This window comes from Protomyctophum bolini (assembly GCF_963924005.1).
Source record: "Protomyctophum bolini genome assembly, chromosome: 15".
Classification (NCBI taxonomy): Eukaryota; Metazoa; Chordata; class Actinopteri; order Myctophiformes; family Myctophidae; genus Protomyctophum; species Protomyctophum bolini.
Genome location: NC_137876.1, coordinates 25,407,935 through 25,426,240, shown reverse-complemented (window position 1 = coordinate 25,426,240; position 18,306 = coordinate 25,407,935). Strand labels below are relative to the sequence as shown.

Sequence of the window (18,306 nt, the reverse complement as noted above, 5' to 3'; positions counted from 1 at the left end):
ATGAATGGTTTTTCACTGGAATGATGACTAAGACATGGGTCACCTATAGACACATCTTCCTCCTGATTCGAGGTCCACTGCTGGTGGAAACACAAACGTTAACCGTTCACGCAACTCCATCACTGCACGTCATGTCATGGTGTGCATATAGACATAGAAAGGTAGATGCCTCCTCCGGCTCTGGGGCTTGTGATCTCCAAAGGAGGCAAGACAACACGCGGAAGCATAACAGAAGTTTGCTAAGCAGAAGTTTGCCAAGGTTCCACATGCGTCACAGAAGGGGACGTTCGGTATAGGCCAATCAGAGGCAATGTAAACATTTATTTTCTCATGCCAATAAAGCTGCATGCTTTGGATTGAATTGATAAGTCCCGGAAAATACCCGTCGTGATTGGCCAGTAGTCACTTGAGTGGCAGCGACGCAAGCGAGTCTTCTGCACCTTACAATGCGATACAATGACCTGCAGCGGCTACTGAGGCATCTATTATTTTTTTATATCTATGATGACGCATCAGGCCTCAGACCTACAGTATATTGTGGAAAATCCCTATAGTTTATTTTCCCTGGGTGAGGGGAGGGTTACAGCGACTGAGAGATTGATAAGCTGGATCAGCCCTATAAAGGCCGACAACTGTTGACCGTTGCTGACCAGTCAGCACAAGCTAAAGTGTCACAGCACGGCAAACGGTCACTGCTGTGAGTGACCTTGCTATACTGAAGGAACTCGACATGCGGCCAATGTTGTAGTGCAATTCATGGCTGAAGAGATACTGGAGTTTATCTGGGCACAAAAGAACCGAAACAGTGACCCTCAACGCTTCACATAATGGCCGTGTCGGGGGCGAGGCATGCCAGCAGCACCTGCTGTGTTCTCAGACCGACTCCCTGAGTCCTTGCACTATCAGGAAGTCATTTTATTCAAACTATTCCTGTTTTAAAGCCACATCAGTCTGGTTCATTAGCTTAAAGTGATCAAATGCTATTCACCTTGGTGAATAAATGGCCCAGCAATATACAGCAATATTATTGCTGATAATTACATTTGTTGATGCCCTATATTTATCCAACAGTTTACAGTTTACTGAGTAATTGGGTACAACTTTGAGGTATCGCCCTATACTTGTATTTCACTTGAGAATGAAAATGTTCTGCAACTTTCCACTTCAACTCTATTTATTTGACATCTTTACATATAGTTTTCAGATTTATGAATACAAATATAATTAACAAATACATTTTGATACTAATGTATATAAATTAGACTTTATAGACCAGTGGGGACCTTTTGCAAACAGTATAGTATAATCAATTATAAATTACAATTAGCTGCAATTATAATTCAGTCATATATTGTTCTGAATAGAAATTCTACATATAAAGAGTAGGCAGCGACATTTACTTATTATATATTTGTGTAACACTTTTGTAAGTAGATTTACTCAAGATTTTAAATACAGGACAATAATTACTTACTTGCAACTATATAGTAAATACTGTCATATGCGTGTGCGCGCGCTTGTGTCCGTCGCTGTTCATTCCTATGGTGCTGAAACGCGTGCCTTCCTTTATCCAACATGGCTTGGTATTTAAAAACTGTATAGTTCAAGTTATGTGTCATGTGATTACTTAGAAGTGATTTGGTGGTGATGTTTGGATACTGCTTTGGTTTAATTTTTGATTTAAATTAAATAACCTTTTTTATTTTATTTTTTAATGGAGCTTATGGCCTTTGTAAAGCACAATGTTTTCTTGTTATTGGTTGCGAACAGTTGGATCAATAATAATGTCCAGTCTTTCTCTTACCCTGCCCATGCACTGACTCCTTTCCCCCTATTTTGTCACGCTTTGTACCGGTACACAACGGGTTATACTGCGCCTCCTCCACCCACAACGCCACCCTCCTCCCATAGCTCCATACCACCCCCACCTCTTCCAAGCGCGTGCCCGCTGCGCTCCTCGCTGTCCTTTTGATTGGTTACAGGGGTCGGTTGCGCGCCCCCGGGGTTTCATCTCGCCTGAGCGTCTGGATGGGGCTGACAGAGCAGAGGCATATCGCCGCTGCACTGCAGCCTGTACAGCAATGTTAGTGTGTCATTGTCTACGGTAGGCTATGTTTCATAGACTGAATCATCTATTCTGCTCCGTCATGAACAAGTAGCCGAAAGTATAGCCCGCACACGACACCTGTTTGGAGAGAGGGACGTTGCAGCAGGTGGGATGTCTTTGTAGCTATAGGCCCAATGTTGACAGAGACGGCCCGGGGATTGGGGAATCGTGGAGGTCTGGTCTGGAAACTGCAGGAGGAGACAGACACACACTTTATTCGGAGTCCGATCATCACCCACCACAGTCACACACACACACACACACACAAACACACACACACACACACACACACACACACACACACACACTGCTGCACAATGATGCATGCAGAGAGAAGTGAGAGGAAAGAGGAGCGAGGATTGGAAAGCTTTAGCTTTAGTTGAATTTGCTGACAAGTGAGATGACAAAGAGCACACTTTCATACACGTCAATTGATGGAATCAGACATTCCGGGGTTTAAGAGAATATCCTCCTACTCTGAATTAAGTTGACGACGTTGTGTTGTGACTTATTTCTTCTCTTCGCTTATCTCCATAAACAACTGACCGATTTTATATTTATCTTAAAGTTTAGGCCTATAGGCTACTATTCGAGGCCGAGCAACAGCTTTCATGTGAAGATAACGTCACCATTAGTTCCGCGGACATTTGTTGCTTTCAAAAACCAGAGATGGCTTTTGTTTCAAGGAAAGTCTAGTCTATAGGCTAGCTATAGCGCCGGGAAGATAAATCGAGCAAAAAAACGGAAAAAGAAAAAAAAAAATATATATATATATATATATATATATCGGTGACATTCGACCTTTCAGTAACTTTTTTTCTCCACCTAGCCTATTCTATTTTATTCCACCGGTTGGTAAAGATTTTAAATCTCAGTTCTAACGTTTTAAATGACCCACCCAAATATTGTTATGGATCAGAGGAAATCGCTGACAGTGTTTATACAAATGCGCGCTCCCAAATACAATGAATAACAGCAGACTGGCTGATTTGCTGCGTTTTTACGCACAGTATAAGAACCAGGAATCCTCCTCCTGTTGGAACAAACACCGCTATATCAGTCAATCTCTCTCTCTCTCACTCTCTCTCTCTCTCTCTCTCTCTCTCTCTTCCCACCGTGCGCAAAAGGACGCAAAGCAATTCAGCCCCGCTCACGGCACACTCTCCTCTCTCCCCCACATACCGACACACACTCACGCACGCGCGCGCACAGCCTCACAGACATACACACTCCCTCCCTGCACTCCCTCTAACGGCATCAATGTCATTACCAAGCTGCTTGCAGAAAGCCTCGCACTTGTCTCGTACCCCCGTCGTCCGCTGCTGTGGAAGGAAATGACCGGCGGAGGAATGGTCGCCGCGGACCGTGGTGTCGTGGAGGCGACAGTGGTGCTGGAGTGAGCGCGTGGAGCTCCGGTGATCACCAGAAAGAAGAAAAGAGATAAATAAAGGATTCAATCTTGTTTTTTTGTGTGGGTTTTTTTTTATGTTTGGGGAGAAATAACAACCTATCTTCATTGACTTGCCCGGTAGCTCTCCACCTCTATACTATACTTCTCTCCTTTGGTGTATCGGGTCGTGTCGAGAGAGGGAGAGGGGGGAGAGGGGACTATACTATTACCCGAGAAAGAGAGACAAACGAACAACGGGATCATGATCCGGATCTTCCCGGATTTCAGCGTGCAGGTGACGGCTGCAGCAGGTGGTGGAGCCGGCGGAGGGGGGATGGCGACGGGACCCGCGATCGGCAGAGTGCCGGGGAGCACTAACGGGAACCCTCAGAGCGTCCAGGGAATCTCCGCTTACCAGCAGAGGTATGTCGGATCAGTGTCCGGATGAGATGAGTGTCACTGATAGTTTTAAGTTAACACTGTTGAATTCGAGTTTCTTTTTTTTCTTCTTTTTGGTTATTATATTTTTCAGCGTGGAGATCAACATTCCAGCAATTGTGTTCTGCAGTTGGGCATTTGTAACTCTGTGGGACTCTTTCTGAACGGTGGAGATCAGAGATAATAGACCGAGAAAGAGCAGGGGATTGTCAGAGTCTATAGGACTAATCCCCCGGTGGTGTGATGTCCCATTTCAAAGGTTGAAAGCTGCTATCTTGTAGCTGTATGCCATCCCTTCTTTGATTCCGACATATGGACATCTCAACGGGATAAAAACCAACTGTCACAACATCTTTATCCGTTTTGGACCGAGAGGAGTTTCCTTTCTTTCTTTCTTTCTTTCTTTCTTTCTTTCTTTCTTTCTTTCTTTCTTTCTTTCTTTCTCAAAAGGCTACAAACAAGTAGGCTATAACATCTTAAGACTTTATTCGCTTCAAGGGGGTATAGCTTATATTGGATTCATGCAAAAGAGAGCAAATAAATGATAAAGAGCAGCCTGTTAGATACATTTCTGACCATAACGACTTGAGTTTGTCACTTCAGGAGACGAGCGAGAGGTTGAGCATTTATACCGCCGTGACAGAAATTGCACTCACACACACACACCGACTCTCTTCTCACAACTTGTCGTTGGATATATAACAATCCACTTAATTGCCGTCTATTATTTATCATTTTATTCCTCTCTTTTTCTCCCACTATTAATCTAAATGATTGCTTTATGCGCCACGTCGCTCAGTAGGGATATTTTTCTAATCAACCAGAGCTGTAGGGGGGCAAAAACACGCCGCGCGCACACACACACGCACGCGCGCGCGCACACACACACACACACACACACACACACACAGTGCTTGTAAACTCTGCCGTCGTATAGACGCTTGGGGGACACAAACACACAACAGAGTCACCGTATATAGTCACGGACATATAAATCACTGCACGGGGGCCCCTCCAGCTCCAAGTGCCCCAAACTGACGCTTAGTGTTTGCGCTCCGAAGCAACAAATAAAATAACGCGACCATGCAGGAACCATTAAGACCGCCTGACCGTCTGATCTCAGTGATCTGATCTGAACGAACATGTTTTGCCTCGTAGCGGAAAAGTGTGCATCTTTCATGCAAAGGCCCACAACAATCAACCCTTAATTGGCCTCATACATCCTCAGTCCGTTAAGTGTCCATTTGGTTTCATTTGTGTCAGCGTGTATAGGATAAATAAGCTATACAGTAGGCCTACATGTTATAAATAAATAACAATGAGGATTTATTTTGTTCAAGATTCTTCAAAACCTCTTCGAAAGAAAAGTTGACTTTAGCAGCACGCTAAAGCTTTTAACTTTTACATTGTCGTGCTGCAAACGGCCATTTAAAGTATAGGCTCGGCGCGAGGCATACACTTTTTGTGGTGGTGGGGGAGGGGGTGTTGGTCATGTACCGTTTCCCCTGTCGTTATGTACTACAGGCCGTTTCCATCAAGCCCAGTGCTCTCTATAATGTCCCCCCCCCCCCCCTTCAACCTAACAGCTGTGTGCTAATATGTTTATACATTACACCCCATTATCCACGTCTCCTCCGTTTGACTGCCCCCAATAAACAGGCCGAGATGGAGAGAGAAGGAAGCTGACAGCAACATTCTTGCACGTCTATAGACCAACCGCGGTAGGAAGGTCTTTACTGAAACTTTAGACGCCATGTCAGAGCCCAAGGCATCCCCGAATATGCCAAGGGTTGTATTAAGAATTTGTTTTATTAACAATTTCTAATTTAGCCTATAGGCTATATTATAAGACAAGCTCTATAGATCTAACTTGTGGACGAAAAAAGAAAAGAAAAACAGCAACTCTATTTTAGTTATAGACATTCTACTATAAGCTTAAACAAAAACAAAACAGGACTATAGCCATACTTTAGTGTATTTATCCAACTTGCTAATCAATGGCTCACCATGGTGACTACATTCAATGCACGGGGAATAACCTATTACGTCTTTATGCATGCCAGGGTTGAAATGACAACAGCCGTTCCTGCATGGAGCTATTCTCAGACATTTTCACGTCAAGACCCTGTATTTGACCGTGGACCCCCATGTGAAATAAATACATATGCAATAAAATAAAACTGTGTACAAGGGCCCCCTATAAACAGAATGTCTATTTAAAATGTTTTTTCCCCCATAATTGTTCAAGATTATAGTCAAACATTTTCGAAAAGCCAAAGCATAATGGGGGGTTAATTTATTAACACTAATATATAATACTATATATGAAATAATTTCGCTGGGGACCCCCCGGAACCCCCTCGTGGACCCCCTGGGGGTCCCCGGACCCCACGTTAGGAAGCATCGCTCCACGCAGCCCCAGCCAGTCAGCCATCCATCCATCCAGCCGAGCCGGCATGCCTTTGACCTTGACGGGTCATTGGTGTATAGAGGCGGCTTTCAGCTGCACGGCCTGCCGCCTCGGGTTAATCAGTAGGCGAAGCTATTAGGGCTACAATGAATTATACATAAAAGGAAATGGAAATATATGTAAAGAAAAAAGGCTTCGGTGTAGTTTCTCCCCGTGTATTGGAATGCGTCTTAATGAGCGTGTGTTGAGGCAATCGACGCGCCCGTCAAAACACATCACAGCTTTTATTGATGGTGTCAAATAGACGGTGTTTTTGCTGACCAAAAAAAAAGTTATAGGTTTAGTCATTTCTGTTAATTAATTATGGAAATAGGCCTTCTATTTGTAAGTGGGTAGGCTATAGGCTGGTTGTTTGGGATCTTGATAACATGCATGCAAGCCTATATATATTCTTTGCAACAGGACTATACGACATAACACGTTGTGTTAGGCCTATTTATGCCTAATTGGGGACAAAAGGGGGAGACATTTATCTTTTCTGACAGCAAAGCTCATAAAACACACACGTTAAGGACAACATTGTTTCTAAAATAAAATGAACAAACCCCTGCATGCAACCTGTGTGTATATAGGATATGAGAAATAAACCATGAGAGAAATAACTGACTCCATGAACAACCGTTGTTGCGCTGAGGCAGCCAGGCAGGAGGAGAGGAGATCCTCCTATAATGCTCTCTCACCTCACAGATCCTCCACGCGTGGAAAACACACGCGGACAAACCCTCTCCAGGGCCGGGGGGGACCGGAGGGAGCCGCCCGGCGAACATGTTTTTAATTTGTATAAATTATATATTATGTTTAATTTTGTATATAGGCTACTATAGCCTAGCCCTACACAACAATATAGCGTAGGAATTCCACTTGTGACTGACCCCCCCCTCCCCATGTGTGTGTGTGCGTGCGTGTATGACAGTGTGTATGTGTGTTGTTGGGTAGAGAGAGAGAGGGCTAGAGAGAGAGTAGAGCGCGCGCGGTAAGAAGCGATCGGGAGGAGAAGCCGTGCCGTGCCGTGCCGTGGCGTGGGAGAGACACACACACGGACCCGACCAGCAGTGTGGGGAAACCAGCGGGGATTCTCGGCGCGTTCCAGCCCGGGCTCAGGCTCGCTTCGCTCGGCATGCCGACGCAGCTCCGTCTCGGCGTTTTCCACTGTTGGTAGTCAAGTCAGGAGCAGCAGGCTGCAGGCTGCAGGCAGCCCATCGGGGACACACGCACGCGCACACACAAACACACACACACACACACACACACACACACACACGCAGCCACACGCAGCCACACACACACTACTAGACGACACACACCGACATGGCTTTGTCTTTAACACACCTTCGCGTGACGCATTGCTGTCAGGGCGCCCCGCGTCGCCCCCCACGCTTCGTGTCCAAATAGACCCGAGGAGAGAGGAGGGGAAGGGGACGGAGGGGAGAGGAAAAAGTAAGAAATCAAATAATTGCAGGAAGATGGCGCCCACCAAGCCGAGCATACAACAGCAGGACCCGTCGCGGAGAGAACGGTAAAGCAGCCGGGCTCACATCTCCTCTGCTCTCCTCCCACTCTGCTCCTTTCATCGCTTGTCATTTTGTTGCTGTTCGAATCGTCGCCGTGTGATATTATGTGTCCACAAGTTTACTGTGCTGCCGCTGCCCTTTTCTCACACGGGAGTAGACGCCGTGCGCGTGCGTGTGTGTATAATGCGTGTGTGTTTATGTCTGTGCGCGCGTGTCAATGTCAGTCGGGGTGTGTGTGTGTCTGTGTCTGTCACCTAGAGAGAGAGAGAGAGAGAGAGAGAGAGCTTCTGGCTGGGTAACAGGTCTCGTAGAGAGAAGGAAGGGGGGCTGGCTGCGTGTGTGGGGGGTGTGCGCGCGCGCGCGTGTTGCTCAGAAAGCAGCGTTCCTCGGCTGTAATGCAGGCATATCCCCACTTTGTTGTTTATGCTCCGAGCGAGCTGTTTTAGCGTCGAGGAAAACATGTGCATTCATCGATGACAAACGCGCCTGTCTGCTCATCTTTCTCTCTCTCTCTCTCTCTCTCTCTCTCTCTCTCTCTCTCTCTCTCTGAGGCTAGGCCAGACTGTTAGCTCCCAGTCTCCCACTACTTCTGGCTGTGTGTGTGTGTGTGTGTGTGTGTGTGTGTGTGTTAGTTTCAGAGCCCTGGCCTGCCTGACAGGGGGGAGAATTAGCATAGACGCTCTCAGCTGTTGAACTTTTTTTTTAAAATGTAGGCACATGGATTACGCCCTATCGGATTCCAAGCCGTGCCAATCCAGGTAATGCTGGAGAAATGGAGGATGGAAAGGCTACAGGGCAAAGCTGCTCTGTGTTCAGGGGGGCCCTCTGACTGCTGTAAACTTGGTTGATTTGGTTTGTTGTTGTTATGGTGGAATGGAACTAGTTTGTTTTCACTCACTGTTTTTTCACACTGGATTTATATAACCACCTGGGATGCTTTCCTGGTTTGTCACTTAGGGCTGGATGATTAAATGGATTCAATCAAATATCGCTATATTTTGACCAAATACCTCTAAAATGGTATAGTGACAATATATACTATACATATCTATCTATCTATCTATCTATCTATCTATCTATCTATCTATCTATCTATCTATCTAGTCTCATCACAATATATTAAATATTATTGCCCAGTTCTATTCTCTTCTGTTCTGTTCTATTGACAACATACGGAGTTCCCCCAGTCAATCTTTCTTCATTAGGTGCAAGGTGCCTTTTTCTATAGGGCTATACATTGTGTTCCCTGCATGGCTTATTATGGCTGCTGCTAATTACCGGGCCATGTGCTGTCCACTGGAATAAATCTCACTCCATTGCTGACAATTGACGGCTCTATTAGAGGCGTGCAGCCGCTCCGTGTCTGTGTCTGTGTCATTGGAGCGGGTCAGCATGAGGCTAAATGTCGAGTGTGAGTGAATGTGCTCTATTATTGCAGTGGAGGCGGCTGTCACTTGCAGTGTGATGATGTAAAGGATTGTATTTGTGGCTGGGTGATGTGCTATTAAATCTTCTATTGTCTCCTATTACCCGATTGTTTCTATTCTATTGCTTATGCTTATGCTTATGCTTATGTGACGATTATTGTATAATCTATTCTAATTGTGCCTGCTGCTGCAGTGTTATTGCAACAGCCAGTTCTACATACGTACCGGTAACTGAAATGGAAATAATCAAACCTGTGTGTGTGTGTGTGTGTGTGTGTGTGTGTGTGTGTGCGTGCATGAGATGTGATTTGGTGACATGATGAGGGAATCGGAGCATGTTTCTTTGATTGTTGAGGTGAAATGTACACCTTTACCGTTTTGCTGGCTTTGATTGGCTTTGATTGGCACGTGTGCGGTTGGACCGCCGTTCTTCAATTGCATTCATTTTCAGTGGATGACTTTGTCTTCAGAACATAAGAAGCTGCAGTTAGTACATAATATAACCTAATGTACAAAGAGACTGTTCCCACCCTCTGTCTCGAACTTGCATAAAACATAAACGTTTGGGTCCTTACACCTTCATCAATCCTGAGGTCTGAGGACGGTCTGAAGGTATACAACCACCATTCATTAATGTAGTTGTGTTCAACGTAGGTTCAGGAGTAGAGACCACCCTCTGCTTATCCCGGCCACGCCCCGTTCTCAATCGCTTCCCTATCTACCACACTTGCCCTCACTCATTAGCCAAATCACCTATATCCACTACACCTGCCTCCTCTCACCACAGCCAATCCCTGCTGCAATCACCGCAGTATGAATAAACCTTTGATCTCTCGGCCGGCTTGTTTGTTCTGACCAAACATGGGTCGTGAGTACTGCTCTTGTAGATCGGCTATTCACTGCTTTCAAATTCGTCGTCGTCCTCCACCCCAACCTCCTCCTTCCTCCTCGATTCTCGCTCTTCCTTCCATCTCTTTTCCTCCAAGAATCCAAGGGGAGCAGAGACGACCGACCGCTCTCCAAGTAGAGCTATACGATGGCCGTCAGCTCCTGAGACTATACCGCATACGCCCCCACTCTGAGTCTGGCCAATAAACTGTCAAACTTAAGTAGAGGTGTGGTCTCTTACTAGTGAATAACCACTTAAACTCTGTCTATATACTTGGTTTTCCCTCAGGGCTCTAACCTCGGCCCCTTTTTTCCCTTCACACCAAATCTCTTTACTGAAGATAGCCAATCTACAAGCTCACCACATTGCGATGCATTTTGAGCTTGCGGACGTGCAATTTTGTAAAAATGTTTGCCTATATGTTGCAAAATATTCGCCTATTATGACATTGCCCAAATAGAGAAACTATAGGGTTCAAGTGGTTAATAAAATATATTCCTAGCGGTGTGGATTGCTCTCTTTTTACTTTTGGATTGTCATATCATCAAACTCCAAAAGTATAGAACATGGTGTGGATTGGCCTCATTGGACAGGATGGCCATATTTGTGTCTATTCTGTGAGCTTAGACAGAGCAACGCATCCTGTCAAAGATAGACACTTCAACAAGAAACAGCAGAAGTAGTTTGAGGAGGAAATTAAGTTAAATCAAAACAGAAAACATTTGTTATTGTGTTTCTTTTAAAATGCACAGTTTATGAAAAGCTATTTTCCCCGTGCCAGTGGACAAATCCTCTTTTGTTTCCTGAAAGCTTGTGTGTTTTCACTGAAGTTGTTTGTGTTGTTTTGGAGGATGTCGACGCTGACACACTCCAGACTGCGCTTTGTGTATGTATCCGCTTTTTTCTTCTAAATAGACAACATAACAGTACACAGGCTGTGATATTAAATCCATATGACTTCACATTCAGATGCAGCAGTCGAGTCTGGAATGAGAATCTATTGTGCTGCGTTTTGTGCTCACAGCGGAAAGGATAATTGATTAGGTTTCCTCAATAGTTAAGGAATAAACCAAACAAATACGGTCTATGCATTCATGCTCTATTTTTTATTTTATTTCATTGCCATTTTCCTAACTCCTACCTCCATAAGTTGTTGGCTAGATGGGTATATGGATAGGTGGGTAGGTAGGTAGATGGGTAGATACTTTAACATTATACCTTAATGTCATCTTGCAAGCTCTGTTATGTTGTCCCTAGTTTAAAAACAGTAACCCTAGCGTCTGTATTCTACGCATGTCATATAGGCAAAAATAGCTGATCTACAAGCTCACAACACTTCATATTTCCGGCAAAAAGATTTGGTGTAGAGAGTTTAAGGACAAGGAGGACCATGTATGAATGCCTGCAGTGGGCCCCCGGTCAATCAAGTATACATATACTTTATATGGTTGAACACAGTTCTGCCAGTGGCACATTCCCTCACGCGTCAACATTACAACTTTCCAGTCAGAACTTTTCATACCGAATAAAACACGACCCCAGGATTAATTTAGGAGCTTGTCTGTGAGCCAGCGCCGACGTCTGAATTTCCATGTCATTTAGCCCGGGCAAACTTCTCGGCATCCTCGCTCGGAGAGAGGGGAAATTGGTTTGAAGTTAATTAGTTAATTGAGATGCAATAAACACATACTGTTTCACAGCACAAGCTGCATTACCATTTACTACCCGAAGAACATTCCGTCTTGCAAAAGGCTACAGCAGAAGAGATGGTGCATTTATTCCATACACAACTATATGGACATGGAACAACAACGGAAATGAACTAATTTCTGATGGCAGGGAGGGATAGAGTGCAGTATGTCTGCTACAGTATATACTGGTATATGCGACTTATGGCTTGTTATAGTTGTTGCTTGTAAATATCAGTAGTTGTGGGTAGCTTATTTGGGCTTCAAAATGTTGTGATTCTCAAACGTATTTGTCCGCGGACCCCCATCTGAAAATAATGAAAATATTTTGTGCCAGGGACTGCTGCAAGGTGTGTTGTTAAAATGTTTTAAAAATATTCAGTATGTGTGTGTGTGTGTGTCGCTGCTTTTGGGTCTTGTTTCCACAGACCTCCGCTGCTTCTTTCTCTTGCAAAATCAAGCAACACTGATAGATGGAGTATGTTCTGTTTAGTGGATTTATTCCGTGTAGCAGCTAGTGTGTGTGTGTGTGTGTGTGTGTGTGTGTGTGTGTGTGTGTGTGTGTGTGTGTGTGTGTGTGTGTGTGTGTGTGTGTGTGTGTGTTTGTGTGTGTGTGTGTGTGTGTGTGTGTGTGTGTGCGTGGAAGCAAGCTATAGCAACGCATTCTCGAGCAACACGCTCAAACTCTTTCTCTCTCAATCACTTTAACCACTTAAAAGGAGCCCTTCGCCAATGTTCAACCACATCTTCATATAATTGGTCCTTAACTAATGCACATTATAAGATCTGGAGAGATGGAGAGACCCCTGCTATTGAACACACACTCTATAGCAGTGATTACACGATCGGAATATAGAGCCATTCAAAAAATATATAATTTATTTGAACACAAATATGTTTTCTTATACCCACTTAAACCCCCAGCATCCATATTGTGGGGAAAGCTTTCGTTGGAGGCGTTGTGAGCTCGTGGAGCCTTCCCCACAATAACAGAAAAGACACCAGCATAGAGGACTAGGGACAACACCCTCAACTACTGTATACGGTGGTTAAAGGGAGAAGTTTGCATGTTCTCCCTGTGTTTACTGTGTGTTTACTGTGTGTTGGGCTTCCTGCCACATCAAACCTTGACCTTGACCTAACCTTAAGTACTTTAAGTACATTTTGATGGAACTTTGAATTCCGGACCTTTACTTGTAACGGAGTACCTCTACATTGCAGTATTGATACTGCTAGGTAAAAAAATGTGAGTACTTTTTCCACCACTGCATCCCATCCACTCAACTACCTCTCCATCCATGGCTTTCTGTCCACCCCTCCATCCATGTATGATTGATGCATCCGTTCTATAGATGATCACCCGGGGCAACAATGCATGCTGGGTGATGCGACATAACCGTTATTTATTCACGGAGAGACAACAAGAAAATGGCATTTAATCAGCGGTTTAATTGAATAAATAGATTAACATTTGCTGTCACAGAGTTAAGTGCCTCAGTGGAGAAATGGTATAGTCCCACTGGGAGCCCTCAGCGGCGTGAGGAGGGAGTCTGCTCAGCTGTGAATTTAACAGCAAACCATCCTTGGCGAAGAGTTATGTCCCATGTTTGACACGGTACAGTGTGTTCCTTTGGCAGCGAGGTCGCTCACATAGTGACAATTCGGCGTGCTGTGCCCTATAGGGCTGATAACCCTTATAATCCCTAGGGCTTTTATAATGATGTGATGATGATCAGAACGTCATCATGCATCAGCCAATCAATTTCATCGATTCCGTGCTCAAACGGACGGACAGACAGACACACAAAGCTGTGCATTGGAGCGGCTGCACCGCTCAAAATAGGTAGGCGGGGGGGACGGACGGGGATGAACGAGTGAGAGACGGCGAGGAGGGGGAGAGAACGGACGAGATTGAAAAACGTAGGGAGTGAGTGAGGGTACAGGAAGGAGGGAGTGCGAGTAGGCGAGAGAGAAAGTGAATAATGGAGGAGTAGATGGAGAGAATGACAGGTAGAGCGAGAGCGCCGGCGACAGCTGTGAGATAGACAATGAGATTTAGAAATGGAGAGAGAGAGAGGGAGACAGAGGGAGCGAGATGAGCACAGGTGAAATCAGTCAGAGAGCTTGTTCTCGCGCTCCACTTGATGTGAAGTGAAACTGTGCGGACGTGTGCCCTGCTGGAGGACCCGTTAGATCCATCTAACGCACCAAATGGCTGTTTAATGGCTTCCTGATGGCCGTCGGAGCGCTTGTTTTGCTGCCCTGGAGAGGCCAGGCGAGGTGGAGGGAGACATATTGGGTTATTGTCACAGCCTGAGGCTTGGGGGAGAAGAGGGTATGCTGTGATAAGAGGTACGAGAGAGAGAGAGAGAGAGAGCGCACAGGAGAGAGATGTCGATACGAACAGTATGGTGCGCGGGGGGGGGGGGGGGGGGGGGGGGGGGTAGGTTGGACAGAAAGACGGACAGGTAGAAAAAAACACATGCATGCTTAGAGGCACAGGATGGGTTAAATGGCGACAGAGGACAAATTGTTGTAAAGGGCAAGCAGATGACCTTGGACAGAGGGTTATGATGGAGACAAAATGAGAGACATCTGGACACAGACAGACACTGAGACACAGTCATTACAGAGAGAACACATACATTCACAGAGAGAGAAAGAGAGAGTAAGTCTAGCTTAGGTCTAGTCTCACGTGGCCTAATCTCTCAAGGCAGATTTTCAATTTGCATGAAAATCTGTCAGCATGGTCTAAGAAAATCCGGATAATACTGCTCCTAGGGGGGCTGGCCCTTCAGTTGGAAGCATGCTGCGCTTTACCCAGTCAGATCTGAGTGGCTGTGTGTGTGTGTGTGTGTGTGTGTGTGCGTGTGCGCGCGGACCCATGCATAGGAACAAGTTAGTTTCAACACTACACATTTAAACGTAACCATTGAACGACAATATATTATCCACTGCCATGCCGAATCAATTTCTGTAAAAGTGTAACTTTTCAGAATTGTCCGCCATTTGTCATTTGCCACGATGGTCTCTGACGATCCAAACGTCATGGACATTCTTTCAATTTCTTCATCCGTGTTGCCGAAAAATATCCTAACTTTCTCCTTCATTATAGAAACGGGGCGGGCTAATAACCAACATAATTATATCTGTCTGAATGGCGAATTGGCTGGCAAGTCTGTGGTTGGTCCGTGATTGGTCTAAGGAGCCCTGTGGTTGGTCAATAACACATAATGTCTGCCCCAGTTTTTTGTTTTGTCCTAGAGGTCGTTAAACACTTCCCAGTAGTTGTGCCCCAGATGTTAGATATCCGTCTTAATTGTCTGTTTACTGTGTGACTAAGTGTTGGCCAACATTCAGACAACAGACAAACCACCAACACAAAGTGGGCCTTGTCTAATATAACCCACTGCTCCGTCCTCTCTCCTCCCTCTCTCCATCCCTCCTCCCCTGTGGGCCAGTTAACACGCCAAAGACTGTTGCCTTTGAGGATTGGAGAAAGAGAGCAAGAGGCGAAAAGCCCTCCCAGAGGCCATGCAACAAGTGACAGCATACGAGTAGCTTTAAACCAACTGTCATTACCATCCTAGGAGCCTCACGCTCACTAGTGTGGATAGAGTACTCCACAGCAGTGGTGGAAAAAGTACTCACAATTTTTACTCAAGTGAAAGTGTGAGCACTGCAATATAGAAATACTCTATTGAAAGTAAAAGTCTGGAGTTCAAAATGTACTTGAGTAAATGTACAAAGTTATTGGTATCAACATGTACTTGAAGTACAAAAAGTAAAAGCACTCATGCAGAATGTCCCATTTGAAGTTTTCAAATGTATACAAATCTATTGAATGAGAGAGAGAGAGAGAGAGAGAGAGAGAGAACAAAGAGACAATGAAAGAAGAGGTGTTTTTGTAATAATAATCAAAAGCTTCAAATAACTAGTAACTAAAGTTTTCAAATAAATGTAGTGGATTAAAAGTACAATATTTGTCTCTGAAATGGAGTAGAAGTAAAAGTACAGAACATTTTACATACTCAAGCAAAGTACAAATACCTCAAAATAGTTGTTCCAGGGACCCCCCACAGGGACCCCCCACAGGGACCCCCCACAGGCACCCCCCACAGGGACCCCCCACAGAAGCAAATATTTGAGTTCAAAAAGTTCGCTCTGAAAGAATATATGTTCAAAAATGTTTTCACGGTTTCTCAAAAATAGCAGATCTGCAAGCTCGTTGATCTGCTATTTTTCAATCGCTAAAGTATGACATGATGCTTAAAACACCAGAATGGGTTAAAGCGGACGCGTGTAAATGTTGGCCCAGCGTGGCCCCGGAGGAAAGGCATAGTTTCATCCACCAATTACATTATGAGATGAGATGTCTTGTATGCAAAGTTGACATTTTGGCCCCAGGGCGAAATGGTTATCCTCCGGGGAGCGTGAATGCACTCGGCAAGTCCCGTGGCAATCCGCCAATTAGATTCTGAGATATCTTTTGTCCAGTTGAAAATGTTGGCCTATAATGCGGTGGCACTCGAGGTAAGGCCGCACCAAACAATCCTTTGGTGTCATTCTCTGGGGAGCATGACAGTACACGGCAAATCCATGTCAGTTCATCCTGTCGTTTTTTAGATCTTCTTTGGAACCAGAGTATTGTATATTCTACTTGCACACCCTCGGGGGTCCCTAAATTATTCTGTGGGGTCCCCAACTATTTAAAAAAAATCACACCCGTGTGAACCGAGTGGTGCAACTCCCCTCTCTCTCCCCCACCCCTCCTCTCTCTCTCTCTCTCTCTCTCTCTCTCTCTCTCTCTGTTTCTGCATGGCACAACAGCGCCCCTACTGGTACTCATACGGGTGCTCATTAACGTCACATAGGTTAACCACACATAGGTGAACACGGACATTGCTGTCAAAAAGTACAAAAGAAATGCAACTGAATGGCTGGAAAATGGAAATTCAGAGTTTACATATAGTACACATAGCACATGCATATACTTTCCTCAATGATTATATCTGGTTTCAGTATTTATTTGCAGCCAAAAACGTTGGGAACCCTTCTACACGAGCAATCTTTTGCTATCCATCTATGTTTTTTACAGGCTTCTTTATTATTTGCTTAATTGGAAAAAAAAGTCATCGGTAGAATAATTGCTAAGGAAGTCATCGATAGTTACAGCCTATACCTTTCTAAACCTAACCTTTGGCTCCCGAACCAGTCTGTGCATCATCACTGCATTATGGCAGTCCACATTCTGAACCAGTCTGTGCATCATCACTGCATTATGGCAGTCCACATTCTGAACCAGTCTGTGCATCATCACTGCATTATGGCAGTCCACATTCTGGACCAGTCTGTGCATCATCACTGCATTATGGCAGTCCACATTCTGGACCAGTCTGTGCATCATCACTGCATTATGGCAGTCCACATTCTGGCAGATGCATCAGTCTGTGCATCATCACTGCATTATGGCAGTCCACATTCTGGACCAGTCTGTGCATCATCACTGCATTATGGCAGTCCACATTCTGGACCAGTCTGTGCATCATCACTGCATTATGGCAGTCCACATTCTGGACCAGTCTGTGCATCATCACTGCATTATGGCAGTCCACATTCTGGACCAGTCTGTGCATCATCACTGCATTATGGCAGTCCACATTCTGGCATCATCACTGCATTATGGCAGTCCACATTCTGGCATCATCACTGCATTATGGCAGTCCACATTCTGGCATCATCACTGCATTATGGCAGTCCACATTCTGGCAGATGCAATGAAGTGAGGCTACGTCCTCCCAGCGCAGGACAGACATTTCACCCTATTGATTAGCTCCGAGTTGGCATAGTATAAACACTGCAGAAATCCTCAGTGTTTGGTTTAAAGTCGGAAAGTGTCAAAGTGGACCTCGCAGGCTTATTGGAATAGGAACTAGAGGTTTTGTTGTGTTTGTCTCTGTTATAATAAAGATTGATTTATATAGCCACGGAGGAACACCCCCCACAAGGGTGCTTGAAAAGGGGGAACTCTCGAGTGCCGCAAGGGGGTAAAGTACCTGAAACCCACTGCAGAGTCTAGAGCAGTGGTTTTCAACACTTTTCACATCAAGCCCCAATGTTATTTATTCAGCATTTGAGCCACGGACCACCATTTGATGACATTTAGCCTCAATGTAGCCTCAATATTTTCTTTTTTTGGTAAGATTTTGTCCACAAAAACCATGTTGTTTTGATGTGGTACCATAGCAGAGATAATAGGCTCTAATTGTGTAGACATCTTGTAAATTAAGTCCAGGCAGATGTTTAACAATAATTGAACTATTGAGACCGAGTGTTAAATGAAACAAAATGGACCTGTAAGGGTCCATTTGGTTTCATTTTAACTT

The 18,306-nt window shown here is 44.9% G+C and overlaps 1 protein-coding gene across 1 annotated transcript in view; it reads left to right on the top strand.

Annotated features, from left to right (window-relative positions):
* Window positions 1-7,522: 7,522 nt before the first annotated feature.
* npas3 (neuronal PAS domain protein 3) overlaps window positions 7,523-18,306 on the top strand; it is a gene marked incomplete at its 5' end in the record, with an annotated part of 340,921 nt that continues 330,137 nt past the window's right edge. Inside the window, 2 exons of the mRNA XM_080784290.1 lie at window positions 7,523-7,556; window positions 7,759-7,921. Of these exons, the coding sequence (XP_080640416.1) occupies window positions 7,523-7,556; window positions 7,759-7,921 (197 nt within the window). The remainder of the gene's footprint in view (window positions 7,557-7,758; window positions 7,922-18,306) is intronic.